Source organism: Octopus bimaculoides, chromosome 11, assembly GCF_001194135.2.
Source record: "Octopus bimaculoides isolate UCB-OBI-ISO-001 chromosome 11, ASM119413v2, whole genome shotgun sequence".
NCBI lineage: Eukaryota > Metazoa > Mollusca > Cephalopoda > Octopoda > Octopodidae > Octopus > Octopus bimaculoides.
This window is the reverse complement of record NC_068991.1, coordinates 47,504,833-47,529,468: the sequence shown is the minus strand read 5'-3', so window position 1 is coordinate 47,529,468 and position 24,636 is coordinate 47,504,833. Positions and strand designations below refer to the sequence as shown.

Genomic DNA, 24,636 nt, shown 5'->3' with positions numbered 1-24,636 from the left:
TACATTGTCTACCACTCCACCAATATAATAATAATCCTTTCTACTAAAAGCAGAAAGGCCTGAAATTTTGGAGAGAGAACTAGTCGATTACATTGGCCCCAGTGTTTTCCTAGAACACAATTTATCGACCTCGAAAGGATGGAAGGTGAAGTTGAGCTTGGCAGAATTTGAACTCAGAAAATAAGGATATCCAAAATGCCACTAAGTATTTTGCTTGGCATACTAACAATTCTGCCGGCTTGCTGCCTTGACAATAGTAATAATAATAATTATTATTTCTACTATAGGTACAAGGCCTGAAATTGGGAGAGGGTTAGTTGATTACACTGACCCCAGTGTTCCACTGGTACATAATTTAATTTATCAACTCCAAAAGGCTGTAAGGCAAAGTTGACCTCAACAGAATTTGAACTCAGGACATAAAGACACAAAATACTACTAAGCATTTTGTTCAGTATGATTCTGCTAGCTTATCATCATCACAATAATAATAATCCTTTCTACTATAGGCACAAGGCCAGAAATTTGGTGGGAGAGCATTAGTTGATTACATCAACCCCAGTGCTCAATCCCAAAAGGTCAAGTGTAACTGACCGAAATGGTCGTGACTTCTGGGACTTAACTGAAGAAAGAAGGCTACGAATGACCCGTCTTTTTTTACCTGTCCTAATTGTTGTTTCTCTTGTCTGCCTTGTATCATCTATCTGTCCAAATGTTATATTGTACTCTTTTGTGTTTTTGTTCCATTTATATATATATATATATATATATATATAGTAAGGCGTGACTGTGTGACAAGAAGCTTGCTTCCCAACCACATGGTTCTAGATTCAGTCCCACTGCATGGCACTTTGGGTAAGTGTCTTCTACTATAGCCTTGGGCTGACAAAAACCATATGAGTGAATTCGAAAGATGGAAACTGAAAGAAACCCATCATATATATATATATATATATATACACACACACACACACGTTTGTATATGTGTGTCTTTGCGTCTGTATTTGCCCCCACCATCATTGCTTGACAACCATTGTTAGTGTGTTTACGTCCCCATAACTTAGTGGTTTAGCAAAGAGACCAACAGAATAAGTACTTGGCTTAAAAATAAGTCTTGGGGGTCAAATTGTTCGACAAAAGCAATTCAAGGCAGTGCTCCACCATGGCTGCAATCAGATGACAAACAAGTAAAAGAATATATAAAATACAGAACTTGCTATAGTTTCTATCTTCCAATTTCACTCACAGATAGCCAATTTGAGGTAATACAAAACAACTGCCTGGAATACTATACACAGGGTATGAACTTGAAACCACGCAAGGCAAACTACTTAACAAGACATCATGCCTGCAGTTATATCAAAATATCTTTTTATGAAATTCATCCATCAATCTGCCAATAAAAATATGTGTATCTAATATATCAATTTGTCTATGAAAATCTATCTAAAGTAAATAGTGAAGAAGAAAAATATAATCCCATCCTCAGTGCAATGTTTCTCTTATTGGATTGGACAAAACAAATGCTAACAATGCATGCACAGATCACAAACACAAATGATGTCCTCAGTCACTCACAAGCAGAAATCAATGTGGAAAGCTACACAGAGCTAATTACTGTTGGATAACCCTGGTCAACATTGACTGAACGCATGGCAATCAATCAAAAGATTAAGAATGAAGAGCAACCATATGAGTAATACATTGTGATTTCGTCTGACCTGGGATTAATTTCCATATTGTACTAACATGTGATTGATTGGGTAGGACAATGACGAAGATGCCATATAACAGTGAATATAGATTACTATCATATTGCAAACCACATCTTGTTTAGCAGCCATCTTTTTAGATGGCCAGGTAGAACTTAAAAGTAACAAACTTGCTTTTATTTCTCTAACCCCCTATACAACTCTTTCTTTCCAAAAGTTTCACACAAAAAATTAACCATACATGCTTTTTCTCCAAAATAGCATTATCCTTCTAGAAACAAATCTGTAGCAATTTTAAAACAATGTCACTTGATAACTTTACCCAGATGGCTCAAAGAATCTAACAATATATTGAACATTGTCCCCTCTGTCTCAGAAAACTAGAAATAACAATTTCACAAACTCATTTAATTCCACATGTTAAAATTAAATAAAACAAAGTCAACATATATAATAAAGTCAATGGTTAAAAAAAAACCTTTAGTAGGAAAGTCTACATGAGCTTAACAAGTATATAGAAACAACAAAGTCACCAAATATATTCAATTCTTGAAAATGAAACTGAAATTCTGGAGATATCAATTATGAATTTAGGAATTTATTGTTCCAAAACCAACTGTAAAAAGCTAAAACAATATGAAAAATTAACATGTAGCTATTAAACATAAAAACCTAACTACTACAAACAAATCAACATGCATATAACTGCTGATGTATGGAGTTAATGGTAGGGGGAAAAAAAACCTTGGGTTGTAAAGTCTACATAAATTCAAACAGGGTACAATAAACAACACACAGCCCAAACATATACAATTCTCGAAAATGAGACTTTCATGGCCTGGAAATGTTTTTATTCTTTTATTCGTTTCAGTCATTTTGACTGTGGCCATGCTGGAGTACTGCCTTTAGTCGAGCAAACTGACACAAGGACTTATTCTTTGTAAGCCTAGTACTTATTCTATCAGTCTCTTATGCCGAGCCGCTAAGTTACGGGGACGTAAACACACCAGCATCAGTTGTCAAGTGATGTTGGGACACTGAACTATATATATATATATATATATATATATATATATAACGGGTTTCTTTCAGTTTCCATCTACCAAATCCACTCACAAGGATTTGGTCGGCCTGAGGCTATAGTACAAGACACTTGCTCAAGGTGCCACGCAGTGCGACTGAACCTGGAACCATGCAGTTGGTTAGCAAGCTACTTACCACACAGCCACTCCTGCGCCTATGAATATGAATTTTGTAACTTTATCACTCCAAATCAGCTGTAAAACAAACTAATTAGAAAATACATAAAAATCTAAAATAAAAAGGATAAAACATGAACAGATTTTGTGTATTCAATGAAATATACACACACGCATATATATATGGATGAGACACAAGCTCAATGTCAACACCTCTGATAATCCTTAAAAAAAGAAACACCCACTGAAAACGAATCGATACTACAAAGAATTAGTATATAATACGTATCATGCGACAGCTAATTAATATTTCATAGACATTGTTCAATGAGATTTTAGACTACTACTGCAGCAATTTGTTTAATAACATATGAATATATATTATAAGTTACATTAGTGGATAGAGAAAATTCAGACTTTCAACTATTTTTCAATAAATTCACCAATTCTTCTGTCACCATTTCAGCATGGGTCTCTCTTAATTATAGGTTACTTATTAAATTACAATTAAGACAACTAAATGAAAACACCTCCCATTGGTTTAAATGCCTTTATGCATATTCTTAACCATTTTATTATTTCACAAATACAATTTTAGACAATACAAGGAAGTTAAGTAAGTAAAACAAGTAAATGAATATTTTTAAAACCTTGATAACATCTTATTCATGAGTTTGGTGTATTTTTAAAGTTTATTTTACTGCTTTTGTAGCATTGACAAAATAAAAATAAATTTTAAAAAACTGGGGAAGTTGTTTGAAGTCTGGCAGTGGGCAGAAGACATTAACACAAGAAAATGGTAAAGTTTTAAGAGAGAAGAAAAAGAAAAAATCAACACAGTAGCAAAGCTATCCCACAATAGAATTAAGTTGTCATAGATAAAAAAAAAACCACATAAGAGGAACTAAGGAAGACTAAAGCAGCAGCAAATATAAAGCTAACAGAAAACTCAGTGACAGACTTTAGCTCAAAGCCTACTATTGGTGATATGAGTTTAGTTCTTTTGATACTAACCTGTCTGGGACCATCACTAGTTCTATTATAGAAGCCTCATGTTTTTAAAGTGATCTAAATTCAAACCATCAAAATTTCATGTTTATGCTCCAAACACCAGATCAATTATGACAAAGTTAATTCACTAAAATACAGTATAATTTTCAAAATTATTGGAATAGAGGTAGTATAATTCTACAGAAATATAGTAACAAAACGGTTAAACATTTAGGAACAGTTAAAGATTCTTAAAAGTTCATGCAAACTGTTTCACAGGACTACTGTAGTGTTTAAGAACAATGAAATCCTGCATAAGAAACAAAAGATCATAGAGTGGTCAAAATAATGACAAGAATAATAGCACAGAAAACAAAGTGAAACCAAGAGACAGTTATTAGTTTAACTTTTTTGATACCCACCCTACAATACAAACTTCTTGTTTTAGAGTGACCTAAATTAAAACCTTCCATAACAACTAAGTTCCAACACCATCTTAAGGACAAAGTTATTTTATTAAATTCTTCATTGTTTTCAAAATTTATTGAAACAGCGGCAGCATATTTCAGCAGAAACATGGTAACAAGAGTGTTGGAGGTCAATGCAATAAATTCTTTTGAAACTAACCCTCATATAAAAATAAACTGTCCATTATATAATTGTTCATTTAAAAACTGTTTATTTTCCAAATATCAATTTCACAATGAAAAAGTTATTCAACTAAATCTCTCCCAATTCTTGATTAGCTGGAAGACATAGTATATGCCTCAAGAAATATGGCAAGAAAGGGGTTAAGAAAAGCCTGAAATGTCAAAGACATTTTAAGCTTAAGTTATGTGTTTCAGAAAGTTAGGTAGAAGAAAGAAAATGGAAGTAATGAATACATGTTCAATGTGAAGCCAAGTTGAAAAAAAACACACATATCACACTGCCAAACTTTTGGTTTTTGTTTGTTTATGTGGGACAAATAATGCCACTGATGTGTGGAGAAAACAGGTTTCAGGAGTGAAATTGGGTAGATGGATAATCTTTATGGAGGTTTGTCATATATGCAAGTGTGTGTGTGTGTGTGTGTGAGAGAGAGTGAGAGAGAGAGAGAGAGGGGGGGAGAGAGAGAGAGGGAGAGAGAGAGAGAGAGAGAGAGACAAACCTCCCCCATTCAGTTATCCAACTACCCAATTTCACTCCCAAAACATAACCCCAAAATCTAATCAATTAAAATTTTTCCAAGACACCTTTCCATAACAACCAATCATGAAAAACCTAATTACCACCCCACACAAGCTCACACACCTACAGATGGTTTCAACTCAACAGAGACTATATAAAGACAAGACTAATGTATTGCAGTCTGACAATGGCTTAGCAGGCTGAAACTTTGAAGTTACTGTCAACAACATTCTTGTTTAAGAATAATAAATTTGTACTCTACAAAAGTATAGGGTAACCTATCAGATTAATGTAAAATTGTTTTTATTATAACTGAACATAAAAACAAACACATATATATATATATATATGTATATATATATATATATATATATATATATGACAAGCTTTTATACAGTTATCCATCTATCCAGTTTGCCTTTTTAAGACATTGATCAACCCAAGGCTATAGAAGATGCTTTTACCAGTGGAATAAGTGTTTTGTACTATAGCAACAAGCTAATCAATGTCTTGTAAATGACATACTAACAGTGGTACAGGGACATGTATTTTGGGAGAGGCTATCATCGGTTAAATCAACTTCAGTACTTGATTAGTACTTTATTTTTCTGATTCTGGAAAGATTAAAAGGCAAACTTGACTTCAAGAGGATTTGAACTTAAGAGTATAAAGTTCTGCAACCAAATACTGCAAGGTATTTTCTCAGATACTAACAATACATTAATCAGCTCACGAAAGCTCCAGTTTATGTTTAAAAGATGTCTATGAGATTATCATTGACACATTAATGACGAATTTCTAACCCACTTTTATGAAACCACTAGTGCAAGCATTGTTGTATGGTTAAGAAGTCTTGTTTTGCTATCCTGTTGTTCCAGGTTCGAGCCTATTGTGCTCTAACTTAGGAAAATGCCTTGTATCACAGCCTAGAGTCAACCAAACTTTGCAAGTGAATTTTGGGTAACTAGAAACTGTGTGGAAGCTCATTGGAATGTACATGTCATTGAGTTATAGACACAATCTGTTACCTATTTTAACACTGCCACCCCGATCCAAGAGTACCTTTAAGATTGCCACCTAATCCAAGGGTACATTTAACACTGCTGCCTATTTCAAGGATACCTTTAACACTACCACCTGATCAAAGAGTACCTTTAACACTGCCACCTTATCCAAGGGTACTTTGAAGTGGAATTCACTTTTCTGCCATCATTTGTATAGGAACTTCGGCCTGAGAATAATTCAATATCTTGATATACTATTTTTTTTTTTACTGTAGCAACTCATAAATTGTACTTTCTTCCTGTCTCTCCACTCCACCAGTCACAAGGTAGCTTTGTATTCTGATATAAAACCATTCTACCTCTTCAAAGCAGGAATCTACAAAAGTTAAGCTATACACTACTTTGAGGGCACCAAATTAAATGGCTTACAGTTTCAACCCAATAAACTCTGATTGGCTTGAGGCTATAGAAGATAATTGCCCAAGGTGCAGTGCAGTGAGATTGAACCCAAGACTACACACACACATATAATATACAAGGAAATGCTAAAAAGTTCCTGGCTTTGGATAAAAGAAAACACGGGAGGATCAATTAATTACGACTTCATTCAACCTATTCCCCCCTCAGATTCACCCACTTATTGCAGTGGTCCTTCAGTTTTTCTAAGCCCTGTAAAAGGACTTGGAAGGTTGAGCCTCCAACCAGGCTATTTGCAATGCCCTTAAAGCCAGAAACTTTACAGCACTCCCTTGTATGTGTGTTTAATGTCCACTTTTCTAATTTGTATAGGTCAGACAGAATTCGTTGAAGCAGATTTTCTGTGACCTGATACCTTTCCTGTCAACAACCATTACCTGTTTCCAAGCTAGAAAATATTTCCTGCTGGAAGATTGGGCATGAACAACATAATTTGTATGACAGCGATGCTCTTTAAAAAAAAAAAAAAAAAAAAAATCACCACATCATGTCAAGACAAATGCACACACACACACACACACACAGGGCAGGTTTCTTTCAGTTCCCACCTACCAAATCCACTCACAAAGCTTTGGTTAGTCTGGGGCTGTAGAAGACACTTGCCAAAAGTGCCTTGTGGCAGAACTGAACCTGAGACCACATGGTGGAAAGCAAGCTTCTTAACCACACAATGGTGTCTGTATGTATGTATATATACAGGCTACAATGAATAAACTGTCATCTCATTTTAACAGATATATTTACCAAAATTACATGAAAATATCTTGAAATACTAAAGAGTAAATTTATCCAATAAAATTGCCATTGGCTTCAACCACAGCCTCCAGAATCTCCTGTAACTCTTCTGGACAGTCTCCTTGTTTAAGTTGGTGAATTCTGCCATAATCCTTGCCTTCAGTTCATCTTTGATGTTACAAGGAGTTTTGTTGGTCTCTCGCTCAACTGTGCCCCACACATACTAATCAAGTAGGTTGCAGTCTGGGGAGTTAGGTGGCCAGATGTTGATGGTTGTTAGGTGGTTGATGTGGCTGCAGAAATTGTCTGATAGCCATGACTGGGTTCTCCTGCTTGTGTGGCATGGTGCAGAGTCCTGTTGCCAAACATAGCGTCTTCCAGCAGCCACCCTCTTGACCCAGAGCAGCACTACCTCTTCCAGGCACTTGAAGTAGGCCTCTATGTTGAGTCTGAGGCTGTGTGGGAAGATGAATGGAAGCATAACGTTATCATCACTAGTGATCACTCCAAACACCATGATGTGGAGTGGAAGTTTGATCTTTATCACTCTTGGTATGTGTCCTCAGATTGACATCTTTAACACTCTGAAATGTTCATATTAGAGCTTCCAGCACAAATGCCAAGCAGTACAGCATGTTGTTTCCCAATTCCTGGCAGAGTGAATTGCATCATGGTGCTGTTTTTCTCACAGACAGTGCCCGACTGACCCTACTATACTATGTAGTTGACAAAGTCAAAAACAAACAATGCGCATGCGATAATTTACCCATCGCACTTTGTATATATCTTGATTATATTTATTACCTCTATAGCTATAACACATGTCCAACAATACATAGCTGCCTATGCAGAAATATCACAGCCACTTATCACATCAAATTTAATAAACAATTACAAGAACATACTAAACCAAAGTACACAACAACTTTTCAATTAGAATTTCTGATCAAAATCATATTAGCCAATCTATTCATGGCACTTAGTGTATTCAGCTGGAATTTCACTTCAGCTCCAACAGTCTCATCTATATTTAAACAAACAACACTAAGATAAAAACAACTTGACTTCAAATCTTACTCCCTTCCCATCTAAAGCTCATTATACTCAGTCAGTTGTCATGACAACTTATATTCAGTACATTGTTTGTTCAAGCTCAGTACAACTTATTAAAGAATATTTAAAATTAGTCACACTGGTTGAAGAGGTACAGTGGTGGTTGGTTACTGACTGCAAGGTCAGAAGTTCAAACCTTGCAGCTTGATAGATTTACAGACTGTAAATCAACAGGCCAAGCAACTTTCTTTTGTGACACAGACCAACAAGGAAATGATGGAATGCCTATGCGGCTGCTTGAGTTGCCAGAAATAGCAGCTAAAGCTCCTTCATATTACATCCTACAGCCTTAAAAAAAAAGTGGAAAACATTGGATAAAAGAACTGGAGCATTTTGGCTCGATCGGAACTGATTTGGAAGGGTGATAAACAGCAACAGCTTACAAAGATGATTTTAGTTTGGCCGACAGTTACTAATAGGTAATCCACTTAGTGTACTGGAACTAGTTTTATATTTCTCAAGCCTTAGATAGTTTGAGAGACTTATCCATCTGAATAAAAAAGTGATTACCAAAGATTTTGTCTTTGGCAGGAATGTTAATTATGTAAGAGCCCATATTACATAAAGCATTGAACATTACTCTCCCAAGCTAGATGGTTTTGACAACTAAGAATTAAGATTCTTCACTAGAGACACTGTCCAGAGATAAGATATGAATTTCAAAGGGCCTGCAAATCTAAGACGCTATTACATTTCTTTCAATAAACCATAAAAAAAAAATCAATCTCTCAGTGGATGAGCTAGAAAGCATTGCTGATCAGGCCAGATCTTTTCAATTTGGCTGCACGGAAATTTTAAAGTTTACAGGAAATTTATAATTTGGTGTATTGATGTAATTTTCCATTCACACTGTATCTCAGAGGCTCATTCACTTTTTCCCTGAAAATTTTTTTATAAAAGTTACAGAGGTTTAAAGTTTGATCATTTTTACCAAGCCAGAAAACAGGATTTGGAAAACGTCATTTTGTGCATGACTGCACGTGTTGTCAACTGTGAACAAATGAAATATTGATGTAATTCTGCTCTACACACACCATATAACCCCTTGTAACTTTTTAAGTTTTTTAGAATTTTCAGAAAATGTTTGCAAATTTGTATTCTATAGACAGGAATTCATACTATTATGCAAAAACAAACAAAAAACTTTGGTGTGTGATTTAAGGCCTATTTAGCTATTATTTTTAGCATGTCTCACGATCACCTCATACTTAGTGTGTTTTAAGCATTTAATAAGTGCAAAATGACTGTGTGGGTAAGCAGCTTGGTAAAAGCTTGGTTTGTTACTATGGAAACAGGCACCTATATGTCTGTGGCTTTCAAGTGGCTAAAATTACCCCAAATTTGCAAACTTTAAAAGCCATTAACTCTTTATTTATTGATTTATGGCAAAAATGAATTTCCTATCAATGATTACCATACAAAACTACATCAATACATCAAATATATTAGTTGGAAGAAAAATGAAGAAATTGAAAAGTGACAACCAAATAGAAAAGATCCATCAGGCCTGCTTCAAGCTCTTGTTCAATTAATATAAAAAGAAAAAAAGTAAGTAGCCAGCTGGAAGTTGAAAGCATATGATATATAAAGACCTCAACTATTGCCACTAGTTTATTATATAGAAGACAATCAACTAGCATGTCACACTTTCAAGGTTAGTGGAATATTTATCTACATAAAGCCAAGAATGAAAAAAAAAAAAAAAAAAAAAAAAAAAAAAAAGAGTAAACAGCAAATCAAATGAAAAAAATATGAGATGATAGACAAGTAACATCTAACTTGGTTGCAACTAGCTGCAAAGATTATTAAAATGGGAAAATAGAAATTGTAAAGTCAATACAGAATCAAATTAATTTTGGATTCAAACAGTATTCAAAATGAATGGTAGTTATTTTACTAACTCTATATAATAATAGCTGATATGTTTGTTTGTTTGTTGGTTGGTTGGTTTGATTTGATTGATTGATTGATTTCTCCACTCATGCTTTATCATAAAGAGAAATGAAGGAGAGAGAGAGAGAGGGGGGGTAAAAGAGATACAGAGTGTTGAAGTGAAGGACAAGTGCACATACCAGGCTTGGTGGCATGCAATGAGTAAAAGAATGCTACAAACACAATGAGAGAGAAAGAATCATAGAGATGGAGGAGAGGAAGTAAATGACAGGTAGTTACGGGAGGTTATACAAACGAGAAATAAGTTGTTCTCCATTGACAAAATACAACAGCAATTAACATATTCATATTTGAATCTGCCAGAATATCAAGAATGATAATGTACATTTGGGGGGGGGGGGGCTTTATTCAGTTTATTTTAAAGTAACATATTTTTCTGGTGTTTGCATTTTATCATTTTGCATAAGCACTAAGAAATTAATAAAAGTTGAGTTAAAATTATTGCAGGCACAGGAGTGGCTGTGTGGTAAGTAGCTTGCTTACCAACCACATGGTTCCGGGTTCAGTCCCACTGCTTGGCACCTTGGGCAAGTGTCTTCTATTATAGCCTCAGGCCGACCAAAGCCTTGTGAGTGGATTTGGTAGATGGAAACTGAAAGAAGCTCGTCGTATATATGTATGTGTGTTTGTGTGTCTGCGTTTGTCCCTCCCCACCATCGTTTGACAACCGATGCTGGTGTGTTTACGTCCCCGTAACTTAGCGGTTCGGCAAAAAGAGAGATAGAATAAGTACTAGGCTTACAAAGAATAAGTCCTGGGGTCAATTTGCTTGACTAAAGGCAGTGCTCCAGCATGGCCGCAGTCAAATGACTGAAACAAGTAAAAGAGTAAAGAGTATGTATACCATATTTTCTTATATTATCACTGGTGGTAAAAGCATACTTCCAAAGTAAGCAGTTCTATGAAGTGTAAAACTCAAGTATTTCTATATTTGCTAAGTAGGATATATATTTACAAGAATCTTAGTTATGCAGATCCATCAATGATGTAATGCCCCAGTATCACTGCAAACAATCAGACAGGGTGGTTAAAACAGAAGTACAATAATGTAGATGACTAAAGGATTAAGATATTTGAGGTAATACAGCGACAAATTAATCACTTACTCGTCAATATCCTAACAGCCTTTCTACTCAGCTACTGTTTTATACATCATGTACCACTTCACATTTCCAGTGCACTTACATGGGTGAAATGCTTGTTAAACAAGTATTTTTTGCAATTAAGTTATCTTACTGCCAGTAAAAGATAATTAAAAGACAACTACAAGATTTTATAATCAGTTTAAACTTAATTTCTTTACTTGTTTTCTGCTTCGTCCTCATTGACATCGCTAAAGCTAGATGCTCCTACCAAAGTCAGAGGTAACATATTTTAACATGGGTTCGTTAAAAAGCTAACAGAATAAAATAGTAATTTCTAACACAGCCACAAGTCCTTAACTAGAAAAAAATAATGCTGTGAGGAAAAGAAAACGAAAAAAAAAAAAAAAAAAAAAAAAAAAAAAGGAAAAGTCACCATCATTTTAATGTCCACTTCCCCATGCTTGTATGTGTTCAGGCAAATTTTCTACAGCTGACTACCCCTCCTGTTGCCAACCCTCATGTTTCCAAGCACGGTAATATTCCCCCATGGTCAGAATATTGGAAATGAATGGTACAGCCTGTATGACAGGGCAACTCATTTACAACCATTACACAATAACAAGAAAAACACAAATATAAATGCGCTGGCATTTTAATGAACTTATGTATGTTAGACACAGCTGTGGCTGTGTGGTAAGTTTGCTTCCTAGCCACATGGTTCCAGGTTCAACCTCACTGCGTGGCACCTTGGGCAAGTGTCTTCTAATATAGCCTTGGGCCAACTAAAGCCTTGTGAGTGGATTTGTTAGATGGAAACTGAAAGAAGCCCATCGTATAAATATATATATATATATATATATATATATATATATATATATATATATATATATATATATATATATTTGCAAATATGTGAGTGCCTGTGTTTGTATCACCTGCCATCACTTGACAACCGATGTTGGTGTGTTTACATCCTCATAATTGAGCAGTTCGGCAAAAGACCAAAAGACTAACTACTAAGTTTACAAAGAATAAGTCTTGGGGGGCAATTTCTTCAACTAAAAAACCTTCCATGAAAACATGTCTGCTGAGGGAGAAATATTACCTTACACGGAAAAAGATGAAGGTTAGCAACAGGAAGGGCATCCAGCCATAGAATATCAACTTCAACAAATTCCATCTGACATACGCAAGCATGAAAAAGTCAACAGCAAAATAATGGTGATGATTTTTAGGAACAAAAAGTGAGGTTTGCATTATATTTCAGTTTGTATTGTACAGCATACATACATTACATTGCACTACATTCAAATGTAAAAAAAAAAGTTAAGATGAGGTGAAATTTTGAAATAGCTCTATATTGAATGGGGTTTCTCTATTGAAACCCCATTCTCCAGAGAAAAAAAAAATATGCAAGTGGAGAAGGGGTATGTGAAAATTGAAATTTTTAGAAAAAATAAAGATTTCAGAACAATTTCCATTGTAAGACACACAAAAATACAAAAATTAAAAGCAACTACCCTTTTCATTTCTAATGTGATATAGAAGTTCAAGGGGCAAGTATTCCAAAAGTCTGCTAAAGATAAAATTTACTTCTAAGTATAGAAGGTGGAGTGGTACATTATAATTGCGATTACACACTGCACTGATTGGTCAATATAGGAATATAAAACTGCTTAAAAACTAAATAAAACTATCCTTGTACAAAAATGAGTGCATTCAAGCATTAAATATATTAATCCTTTTGAGAAACAAGGTGTTTTGGTATGTGTTGCCAAAAAGACCAAAACTTTTTTCTTTTGAGATTGAAATTGATGGGTGCATGTAAAAAATGAAGGATTAAGTGCCTAAAGCTACTTCATTAGTATTTAAAACTATATAGATATTATGAAAGTTTATAAACCGTACAATATATCTATCACAATAAAAAAACCTAAAACAACACAATACATGTAAATAAATAAAATAATAAACATAAATGTTTGTGAAAAGACAAAAAAGATGTACTGAAATACAATCTCTGATTGGCTATTACACTTCAGAACCAACCTTTCATCTTTGTTTCATCAGGCCAATGAATCAGCCTTGAATTCTTTTCAGCTTGTATAACTTGGGCCAATCAATTGGCCTGGGTGTCTCAAGAGGGTTAACAAAAGTTAATTATTGTTTTTCCAATTGTTAACTGATGCATAGAGCATGAATCCTTTTGATATCAACCCGTCTGAGATGGCCCTGTAAGTGCTATGATACAAATTTCTTGGTTATAAGAGATCTAAATTAAAATTTTTCCACAAAAATTTCATATTATTTTTATGTTTTAAACACCAGGTTTATCACCTTTTCGTTTTTACTTGTTTTAGACATGGGACAACAGTCATGCTGTGGCACTGCCATGAAGATTTCAGTCAAACAAATTAATGCCACAGTTCTATATTTAAGAGGTGGAGGCGCAATGGCCCAGTGGTTAGGGCAGCGGACTCGCGGTTTCGATTCCCAAATCGGGCGTTGAGTGTTTATTGAGCAAAAACACCTAAAGCTCCACGAGGCTCCGGCAGGGGATGGTGGCGAACCCTGCTGTACTCTTCCACCACAACTTTCTCTCACTCTTTCTTCCTGTTTTTGTTGTACCTGTATTTCAAAGGGCCAGATTTGTCACACTGTATCACTCTGAATATCCCGAGAACTACATTAAGGGTACACGTGTCTGTGGAGTGCTCAGCCACTTGCACGTTAATTTCACGAGCAGGCTGTTCCGTTGATCGGATCAGCTGGAACCCTCGACATCGTAAGTGACGGAGTGCCAACAACAAATATTTAAGAAATGAGGAATTATGTACATTATTTACATTTGCCGAAATGTTGTGTTAACAACAAACAAGATGAGGACAAATATCCGTCAAATGTAAATTAATTCCAGTACTTATTTTTTAAAGTCTGGTACTAATTCTATCAGTCTCTTTTGGTGAACTAAGTTACAGGGATGTAAACAAATCAACACATTATCAAGCAGGGAAGTGCAGGACACAAACACACACACAAGATATTGGATGACCCAGGGCTATAGTGGAAGGTGCCATACAGTAAAACTGAACCTGAAACCATGTGGTTGCAAAGAGATTTTCCCAGTCATGCCAGCACATTTCATTATATTCATTATTTTAAAAATGAATTGAAACAAAGACTATATTTCCACAGAAATACACATGGTTCAATACTCTGTTCTTTTAACTTTTATATTCTTTTTATGCGGATGACATAAACTGACACTTCTGTATTGTTTCAACAAAATGAAATTGCACCTATATGGTCACTATTGCAGAATTCAAAATTATTTGTGCATTGTCATTAGCAGCATCAACATAAACATCCAGTGGTTAACACAAGTGAGGAATTAAAAAAAAAAAAAATAAATAAAGTTTTAATATCACCAGTCTTTTGCAGTTTAAGAAAAATTGCCAATATTTGGCTTCGGGTCATGCACAATGTGACCTCAGAGGTGATATCATTCACATCCCGTTACCATTTTTTTAACAACCCATTATCTTTGCAAACATAATTGCAATAAGTGAGTATTGTATACAAAAATGTTTTTATAACTAGATGACCTTCACTGACACAACAAACCAGTTATGTTAATTGTCACATTAATTACAATTTTTAACGAACAATAACTACATATACACATTAGTTTGGTCTACATTAGTTTTCCATGAAAGCACTTTTTAGGTGAATGCATAGCACTGCTTTTCAGCCGGATGCCCTTCCAGTCACTAACCCATATCAGTTTTATTCCACTCATCTTTGAAGGACAATTTGTTGTCAGGAAGTGTCAACAACCATCATTGTTAGCAGCTCAATGCTTTTCATGCAAAGCACAGAATGTAAACATTAACATAGACATACATAAACACACATGATACCGACATTTCTGGTGGTTCTGAGCTTTTGAAGTCCTTTGGAATAGAGAATATCTTATTTAAAATCAAAATAAGATTGGCAACAGAAAGTACATATGGCCATAAAAATCCTGACCTTATTTCCTTTCTGAAGTGTCCTTGAGAAAGATAATTCATTTCATAATTTTCCAATCCACTCAGCTGAAGACTGGTAGAACCCCCTTCCCTCCTCCCCGTCACATCTTGGATGTTCTGCTGGATTATGGGTAGGAGAACATAGGGTGTATGTTATCTTGCAACTACAAAGTCACTTAAAACAATTAGCAAAAGCAGGCTAAAGAGTCATATTCACTTGCAAGTGACAGCTGTAGTTGGTCAACATTTCATTTTGCATATTTATTTCTAAGTTTTTCAATGTTCCTTGCATTAAATATATTAACACTAACTCATCTATTCTTTTTTCATTTAGTCAGAAGTCATATCTAAGTATATGCATAGAAGTAATGATCTAACAATTATAGAACTTCAAATCTAAGCCAACTAAAACCAGTATAACTTTTGCAACTATTAATCACACCTGCAAATGCATATATTGAAAAATGCAACATCTTTAAAAGATAAGGTTTATAGTATAAAATCCATAACATAACCATTCAAAAAACAACCCTTCACTTTATGTTATAATATAAGAGATCTAAATCAGAGATGTATAACAATTTACAAACACTTCACAAATATACTTAACCAATATGTTGGTAAAAACATGACGTAGATGAAAGTTGGGCAAAAAGGGTATCAAATATTACAAGTAGAAGGAATGTGCAGAAGAGGAGGACTGTAGAAGTCACAGGAAAAAATGGCGAAGCCTAACTTCAGGATGTTGTTACCACACCATAATGGAAAAGCAAATGTACAATAATAGGCTAATTACAAGTTTTACTGGACAACAATGAAGATGAAAACTATAGGTAGGCAAATGAATTTACAGAATTTGTCAAAACATTTCTATCATATTCAATCTTTATTTCTTAACTAGGCACAAGGTCAGACTTTGAGAGAGGAAATAGTTCCATTATAACAATCTCAATACTTGACTGGTACTTTATTTCATTGGCTTCAGAGTGATAATAGGGAGGCTTGATCACAAGATCTGAACTCGGAATATAAAAGGTCAGAACAAATACTGCATGGGATTTGTTGCAATACCCTAATGATTCAGCTAACTCACAACCCCAATTTTCATCAACATCATTGTCGTTTAACGTCCGCTTTCCATACTGGCATGGGTTGGACAGTTTGACAAGAAGCTGTCCAGACCCCCAACTGTCCGTTGTGGCAGTTTCTGCAGCTGCATGCCCTTCATAATGGCAACCACTTAACAGAGCATGTTGGGTGCTTTTTACATGCCACTGGCACAAGTGGTTTTTAAGCGGCACCAGCACCTGAAAAAACAAGCCTGTATGTGTGGAAGACAGTGACTTAACCTAGCCTGACGTGGCTGATCAAGTATAGCAAATCACCACATCTCCTGGTCCTTTGTCATTTCCTCAGTGAGGCACAGCATCCAAAGATCCTTTCTCACTAATTTCTCCTATGTCTTCCTGGGTCTAAAACCAAATCAACGATTTTGATCAGAAAGCTGTTGTTTAGCTCATCATCAACCAGATTCAAGATTGACATTCCACACCTGACCATTCCATTTTCTGTCCAGGCAGTGTATATAGGCCACGTAAAACCAAGACCTCACTTTTTTAAGATGGTAGGTTGTAATGTGAGGGAGAATTTGTTATTTCGAGCACATCTACCAATCACATAAACTAGGAACTAGCAACTTTTTTCAAGAAACGAACCACACAAGATATGGCTCACCAAGTGGGCTGCACTGCAAAAGAATTAAAGGTTATTTTCTGTTTAGGCATAAAATCCCACAGGTCACAGTTTGCCAATAACTGACACAGACACTACCTTGTTGGTTCTGGCAAGTAGTTAATAAAATCAGTGGCTGTTTTTAAACCCCAGTCAGCTCTAAATGTGCAGATTTATGACTAAAGGCATTCCAGCTATAACCATCCAGTCTCTTTCCGAGATACAATGCACCAAGTCCAAATTATCAACTGTGTTTCTTCATCATTAAGTTAACAAAGTATGACTTTAGGAGGAGGACAGTTTTGGTTACAATTCTTGTTTAGCTTGTCATTCCTTTTTTAGTTTGTTACTTTCTGAGCTTGAAGAAGGGACAGTGAACATAGCCTTAGCAGGCCCCTTTAGCTTCCTATTCCTCTTGAACTTTTGTAAGTCAAACACCCATGGGGAAAATGAGAGCAGGGTGAGAATTCCAGAGGGTCACCATCCTTTCACGGAAGAACTGAGTGTAGTGATCAGTTCGGTGCCTGGAGCGTTGGACACAACAACAGTGATGAGGAGGAGAGGAAAAACCAAGTGAGACAGGAATGCCAAAGTGAAAATGGCATGAGCCCAGTCAGCTCCGAGGAGTAAAGGCCATTATAGTAGCAGTAAAGTAGAGAGAGGAAATAGCATGCCTGTGAATCAGCAGCTGGAGAGCACTTATGACATTATGCCAATCAATGAGGTGACTCTTTACCGCATAGTTAAGGTAAAGTTACCTTCTCGAGTCATACCGACTCATAAGGGCCAGTTTCCTGGTCTCATGGGGTAAAAATTCTTCACCTAGATGGGATACCAGTTCATCACAGGATTACTCATTTTTGCCAGCTCAGTAAATTGGAGTAATGTGAAATGAGGTATTTTGCTCAAGAACACAGTGCATCACCTGGTCCAGAAATTGAAACAACCATCTTATGATCACTAGTCCAATACCCTAACCACTAAACCATGCACCTCCACTATTTACTGCATGCAATCTAGGATTATTTGTGTTTGCAGCAGCACCAACCCAGATGCAAGAAATAGAGTCCACTATGAGCCACACTTGAAGTTTGGTGAGTATCAATAACTGATTGGGGTTGGGTGGGAGGCTAAAGTATCTTCTTGTGCAGAAGAGATGGGCCAATTCATTGGAATGTGGTCCTAGCTATGTTAAAAGTGCACTTTTACTGGGAGAAATCCTTGATAATAATGAGACCCAACAATTGGAGCTATTTTCAGGGCATTAGTTGAATGCTGCTCATGATTAACTCTTTCATCATCATTGTTTAACATCCGCTTTCCATGCTAGCATGGGTTGGACGATTTGACTGAGGACTGGTGAAACCGGATGGCAACACCAGGCTCCAATCTGATTTGGCAGAGTTTCTATAGCTGGATGCCCTTCCTAACGCCAACCACTCAGAGAGTGTAGTGGGTGCTTTTACGCGTCACCCGCATGAAGGCCAATTTATTCATATTATTTTGAATTACTCAGGCATTGTCTTGTACGTGTAAGATTTCACTGATGTGATTGTATATTTTTAGAATGACATTGTAGGGTAGGTATGCAATACCAGATCTGGCCAGCTTAACCATAGAACAGGTATAATATTTGGGCCAGATATGGCCAGTTTAAATGCTAAAACGTTAATGTGTGTATGAGAGTACAATGATGCTTTTACGATATAAGTAGCATTCGTGTTTTTGTGCTGTTAAAAGAAACAAAAATAGTATATTCCGATTGAAAGGTGCTTTAGAGATCTTTGTTCATGGAGTTAGTGAGCATTTAGCATGTGATATCTAAGATAGAAGTGCTGCATGGTTGGAGAATCTTAGGGAAAAATGAAGAGTAGTGTCAGCTGCATAAAAGTGGGTACTGTTGGATCTTACAGCAACTCTTTAGTTAAGAGGAGGAAGAAGGGAAATACCCATGACTTTACAGTCTTGCACACTCTGAAAATGGTCATTGACACTACCTACCATTCAGGAAATGGAAGTTATCCTCAGAACAGAGACCTAGTGCAAATGCTTGCAAAAAAAGCCAGGTTCGAAACTAGGCAATAATAGATTAAGTCTACTACTAAAAAAAGAAACAATCCTAACTGGTTTTCACAGTTTCCATGTACCAAATTCCATTCACATGGGTGTAGTTGACACAATGGGATCAAACCTGAAACCATTCAGTTGTGAAGCAAACTTCTTTATGAGGCAGATTATGTGTGCACCCTTGTATGAAATGAAAAACATTTGTTTCATAATTAGGACTTGTGACAGACAATATTTTAATATCCAGCCTTATCCCTTTAGCATTCAGATTATTCTATCAAATGTAATGCCTATTTATTCACATTGTTTTGAATTAAGAATGCATTATCTTGTAGCTTCAAAATTTCAATGATGAGATTATTTATTTTTAGAATAACATTGTAGGGTAGGTGTTAGAGGCCAGATCTAGCCTGTTTGAACATAAAGCAGGCTAAATATTTTGGCCAGATTAAATGTTAAAGGGTTACACAACACTGTGGTAGTTCTTACCACTAGTTTTACTTATATTTAAAGATATTTTGTCTTCTAGTCCTTTATTTTTACTTATTCCACTCACTAGATTGTGATCATGCTGGGGTGTCAACTTCATGGGAACTGAGTACTTTCACTACTTTTATTCAAATAGATTTTACCCCACAAGTAGATCCTTGGCTTTTGGAAGGTTTGCCTAATGCTAGTGTCAGGGTGAAAAAAAGCATCCCGTACACTCTGTAAAGTGGTTGACATTAGGAAGGGAATCCACCTATAGAAACCATGCTAAAACAGACATTTGTAGTTCACTGCAATCCTCTAGCACATTGGGTCTATCAAACAAGATATTAAATGATGATGTTTACACAATCAGTTCTACATGAACCCTCAGGTGTCTGCAGAACCCCAAGTTAGGAACCACTAGTATAGTTGATTATATCGACTAGTTCTTAACTAATACTTATGTTGTTTCTATGACTGTTGTTTCGTCTCTGATTAGCCCATATCAAGCAAATTTATGACGGAAGTCATTCAAGCTGTAACCCTCTTCATTTTTTCGGGGGTATCTAGGATTAAATGTCCAATGTATCCTCGATTTAAAAAAAAAATGCAAAGTGTACTTTGAGAAAAATTTGGCTGCTATTTCTGGCTGGTCGAGTGACCTCGGAGATGCTCGCTTGTTTGTTATATAAAACAATTAACAATAATATTAAAATGAAAGTATAGTGTTGTCTCACTTCTTTAGAAATCAAAGGCAAATATCACATCTAAAGTTTACAAACTTTACACCTTTTCTTTTCTTTTTTAATACTAAACACATTAAAATCAGAGAGTAACATACAACACCATTCTGCGATTTTTACAAACTACAGCTAAGAAATTCATGCTTATCAAGGTTTTGCTTGAATTAATCAGAAGAATATCACGCTCACTAAAAAACTTTGAGATGCTCTCAATACAAAATCAATCATAGATGCTTCTTCTGAAACAGCACTCAAGAATGCATGAAAGATTAAGCTTACAAAAGAGTAAACACTGTTGATCCTTTCATGGTAAGTGTTTACCGAACGAGCTAAAAGTATTTTGAGGGTGTCCTTGATAAAAATAGGCCAACTGTAATCTCAAAATCCTAAACAGTATCCAAGCTTTCGGAAGTTTCTAATGAAGACCAATTTCCAGTGCCAATAAAAGCCAGTAGCTTACAACTTACAACATTTAGTCTCGATACTGCAAAACCTCCGAAAGAATTTAAAAAAAAAAAAAAAAAAAAAAAAAAGAGAAATAAGGAAACTACTTCAGAAGATTTTCTTAAATATAATTAAAAGCAAACGAAGCTGCTCAAAGATAATTATCCAATTTGATTTCCACAATATCATAGCTTTAATGTGGTGTGGAAAAAAAAATAACGATTGTAACGAAATACACATTTGTAATTAGAGTAATTTAAACTGACATGTTTTAATAACTACTTTATTATTATTTAACTGCTAATTGAAAAAACAAGCCTCTTGAGATCTGTCCAAAACCCAAATCGCACCTGAGAAAGTTGGCAACATGTCCACGAGAACAGAAGTAGAAATATTCTAAAACAGGATATACACAGAACTATGGCAAATATTTTAATTATCACTGTTTTGGCTTTCCTTCCTTTAAATTTAACATTGATTTTCAAAGGCACTAAATCAGTTTTATAGAGGAAAGAATTCATGTTTTGACATTCATACTTTCCTAAGTTAAGGTGATGGTATTGAAAACGATAGGTAAAAGCTTTCGCCAAGTATGAATATTGATATAAAACATTGAAACTTTTAATTACACAGGTGGTTGTCAAGAGTCCTAACAGGAATATTTGTGGCTGGAGGGGGGGGGGAGAATTTGTTAGCACATAATTAAAGACCTTAACACGTGTGTGTATATTGTATGTGTGACTAGCAACTGGAATGAAGGTTGATCTAACAACGAGTGAGAGAGATAGGGAGAGAGAGAAAAGAGGGGAAAACGACATGTTTACTGACAATTAGAGAGATAGGATATGTGAGAGAGGAAGCAAAGCTGGATATGTACTAGTAAGAAGAGAGAGAAAGGATAGATCTGAGTGAGGGAGAGATATAATGGGACAAAGAGTGGGGGGAGAGAGAGAGAGCGATAATCACAAGTAAAGAAACGGAGAGTGTGTCAGGGAAAGGGAGAAGTAATTGTGACGGAGAGAAAGAGAGAGAGAGTAATAGCATTGAGAGTGCTCTAAGAATAATAACTGTTAACGTCTACAATTAGAAATAAAATATACTAAATTTCTATGAAGACATCGTAAAAGATAAATAATTCTACTATTACACTACGACCCATATTTTTGGAAATTTGGTCTCAACATATTTCGATATATTACTTACTTTTTATTCTTCAAAAGAAAAAATAATCAGAAAAAAAAGTGTGCTTACTGGAGTATATTAAACATGAAATGTCTGGTACTTTCTCATCTAAGATTAGAAATGGAAATTAAACGGTGGAAGAAGAAAAAGGTTGGGCCAAATAAATTCTGGAGAGATGGAGAAATTCTCTCACTCTTCGAGGTTTTTTTTTTTTTGGTGTTTTTTAAAGAAAAAAACCATAATCTCCATCTCTCTCATCTTAATCATAATTATTAAGACTATACTTTTTTCTAAGTTTAGACACATACTTAATGTGTGTATATATATATATATATATATATATATACATACATACATACATACATACACACACACACACACATATATATATATATAACTGTATAGTGGGTATATAATATATATATATACACACACAAACACAGAAAAGGGTATATATATATATAAATATATACAGACACGTACAGAATTGCCACATACTTATATAGATACAAATACAAGTCCATAATTGCCACATACTTATATATACATACACACTCAGACAAATCACGCACTCCGAAGATCAAAACTAAGTGAACACGACAGGGGTTAGCCATGTTTGAGGACAACACGTTATTTCAAATAGAAAAAAAAACTGCTACTTCGTAGCTTATTGAATTCTCAATTATTAAGTAAAAAGCCTGGTAGATGGCTTCACAGAAAATATATATATGTGTGTATATATCACTGACTATTTGCTTGTTATATTACATAATTAACTACTTACGACTTGATTGGGTGCAGCCATGATTTAATATATATTATAATCTGTGTACATGTATTTTCTACCAGACAATCGTTATGAGCGAAGTGGCGTGCTGGCTTCTTGGAAGCCACAGATGTTTGCAGCTCGTCTTGCTTATATAGGCGATAATAACCCAGCGTCCTGTAGGGGGGTAGCTGCAACTGACAATTCTCGCGAGACTTGCCTTTTCAATGACAATAATAGAACGAGATTTCAATGGGAATAGCTACCATAGACTTGGTTCCCTGCCTCTAAAAGCTACTACTACTTTCTTCTGACGCAAACATAATTACTTTTCGAAAAAAGTTTTTGTTTATGTTTTTAATATCTATTATTCATTTACTTTAAAATGCTTCATTTCAGTGTTAGTTTTTTTTAATTCAATTTTCGTAATTATCTTATTGCTCAAAACATTACTGTCATTTTTACTACTTCCCTGTGCGCTGCTATATACACACATACAGGCACCCCGCGTGATGGCCACCACAGTTTAAAGGATTTCGGGATACGGTCTGTAATTTCACTCTTACGGAAAGTTGTATTGCGTAGTTTTAAATTGTAAACAATTTAAAACTACACTTCTTAGTTGCGTTTTATTTAAGATCAAAGTACATTGTTAACGATTTGAATAACTGTCATCACGCTACACCTATACATGCACATACATACATGTATATATAATGCCTTAGCGGACTTTCGGAATAGCACACCCATATAAATTGCAATTTATCCGTTTTGACGGGTAGTTTTCAGGAGTTTTTTTCCACCACACCCTTGCAAATGATAGGAGGGAGGGTAGCTTTTTTATTAAAAAAAATTTTTGAAAATTTATGAAGCGCAGGCGTGGCTGTGTGGTAAGCTTGCTTCCTAACTACATGGTTCTTGGTTCGGTCCCACTGCATGGCACTTTGGGCAAGTGTCTTCTACTATAGCCTCGGGCCGACCAAAGTCTCTTGAGTGGATTTGGTAGACGGAAACTGAAAGAAGCCAGTCGTACATATATATACATATTTATTTATGTGTGTATGTGTGTGTCTTTGTCCCCCCCCCCACCACCATCACCACCGCCATCACTTGAGAACCGATGCTAGTGTGTTTACGTCCTCTTTAGCGATTCGGTAAAAGAAACTGATAGAATAAGTAACAGGCTTACAAAGTATAAGTCCTGGGGTTGATTTCTTCGAAATTTTACAAGAGCACCTCCACACAGTTCACAAAAAAAAAATCCGGATTTTTTGCGTGGAATCAACTACCCTGGCCTCCTAATGTTCCGCAAACCCTGGCATTGTTGTCAAGCTCGATCATATGGGATCATGTGATTGTTCATGAATATCTGTTGAAAGTTTTATTCCATTACTCTTCTTTGGAAGGCGACATTTGCTTTGAAGGGAGAGCAGAAAGTGAAAGATGGACGTGTGTATGTGTGAGAGAGTGAGTGAGTAAAGATATGTAGTCATGTATGGATTTTTTTGCATGTATGTATCAGAGGCACTCTCTCTCTCTCTCTCACTTTCTCTCTCTCTCTTTCTCTCTCTCTCGTGCACACACATACATTGAAAAAAGATGTATGCATGTACGTGTATATGAAAGATGTGTGTGTGATAGAGAGAGAGAGTGCCACTTACACATACATGCAAAAAAATACATACACGACAACACACGCCTTCACTCACTCACTCACTCTCTCTCTCTCTCTCTCTCTCTCTCTCTCTCTCTCTCTCTCTCTC

At 35.6% G+C, this 24,636-nt stretch overlaps 1 protein-coding gene and 2 long non-coding RNA genes across 3 annotated transcripts in view; 2 read left to right on the top strand and 1 right to left on the bottom strand.

The window, feature by feature from the left end:
* Positions 1-23,078, bottom strand: part of LOC106870844 (transcription initiation factor IIA subunit 1) — a 39,842-nt gene extending 16,764 nt beyond the window's left edge. The window contains exon 1 of the mRNA XM_014917076.2: positions 22,892-23,078. Coding sequence (XP_014772562.1) covers positions 22,892-22,912 — 21 coding nt within the window. The 5' untranslated portion in view covers positions 22,913-23,078. The remainder of the gene's footprint in view (positions 1-22,891) is intronic.
* Positions 16,007-24,636, top strand: part of LOC128249081 (uncharacterized) — a 33,068-nt gene continuing 24,438 nt past the window's right edge. The window contains exon 1 of the long non-coding RNA XR_008265207.1: positions 16,007-16,302. This is a non-coding gene — a long non-coding RNA (uncharacterized LOC128249081). The remainder of the gene's footprint in view (positions 16,303-24,636) is intronic.
* Positions 23,183-24,636, top strand: part of LOC128249082 (uncharacterized) — a 5,482-nt gene continuing 4,028 nt past the window's right edge. The window contains exon 1 of the long non-coding RNA XR_008265208.1: positions 23,183-23,419. This is a non-coding gene — a long non-coding RNA (uncharacterized LOC128249082). The remainder of the gene's footprint in view (positions 23,420-24,636) is intronic.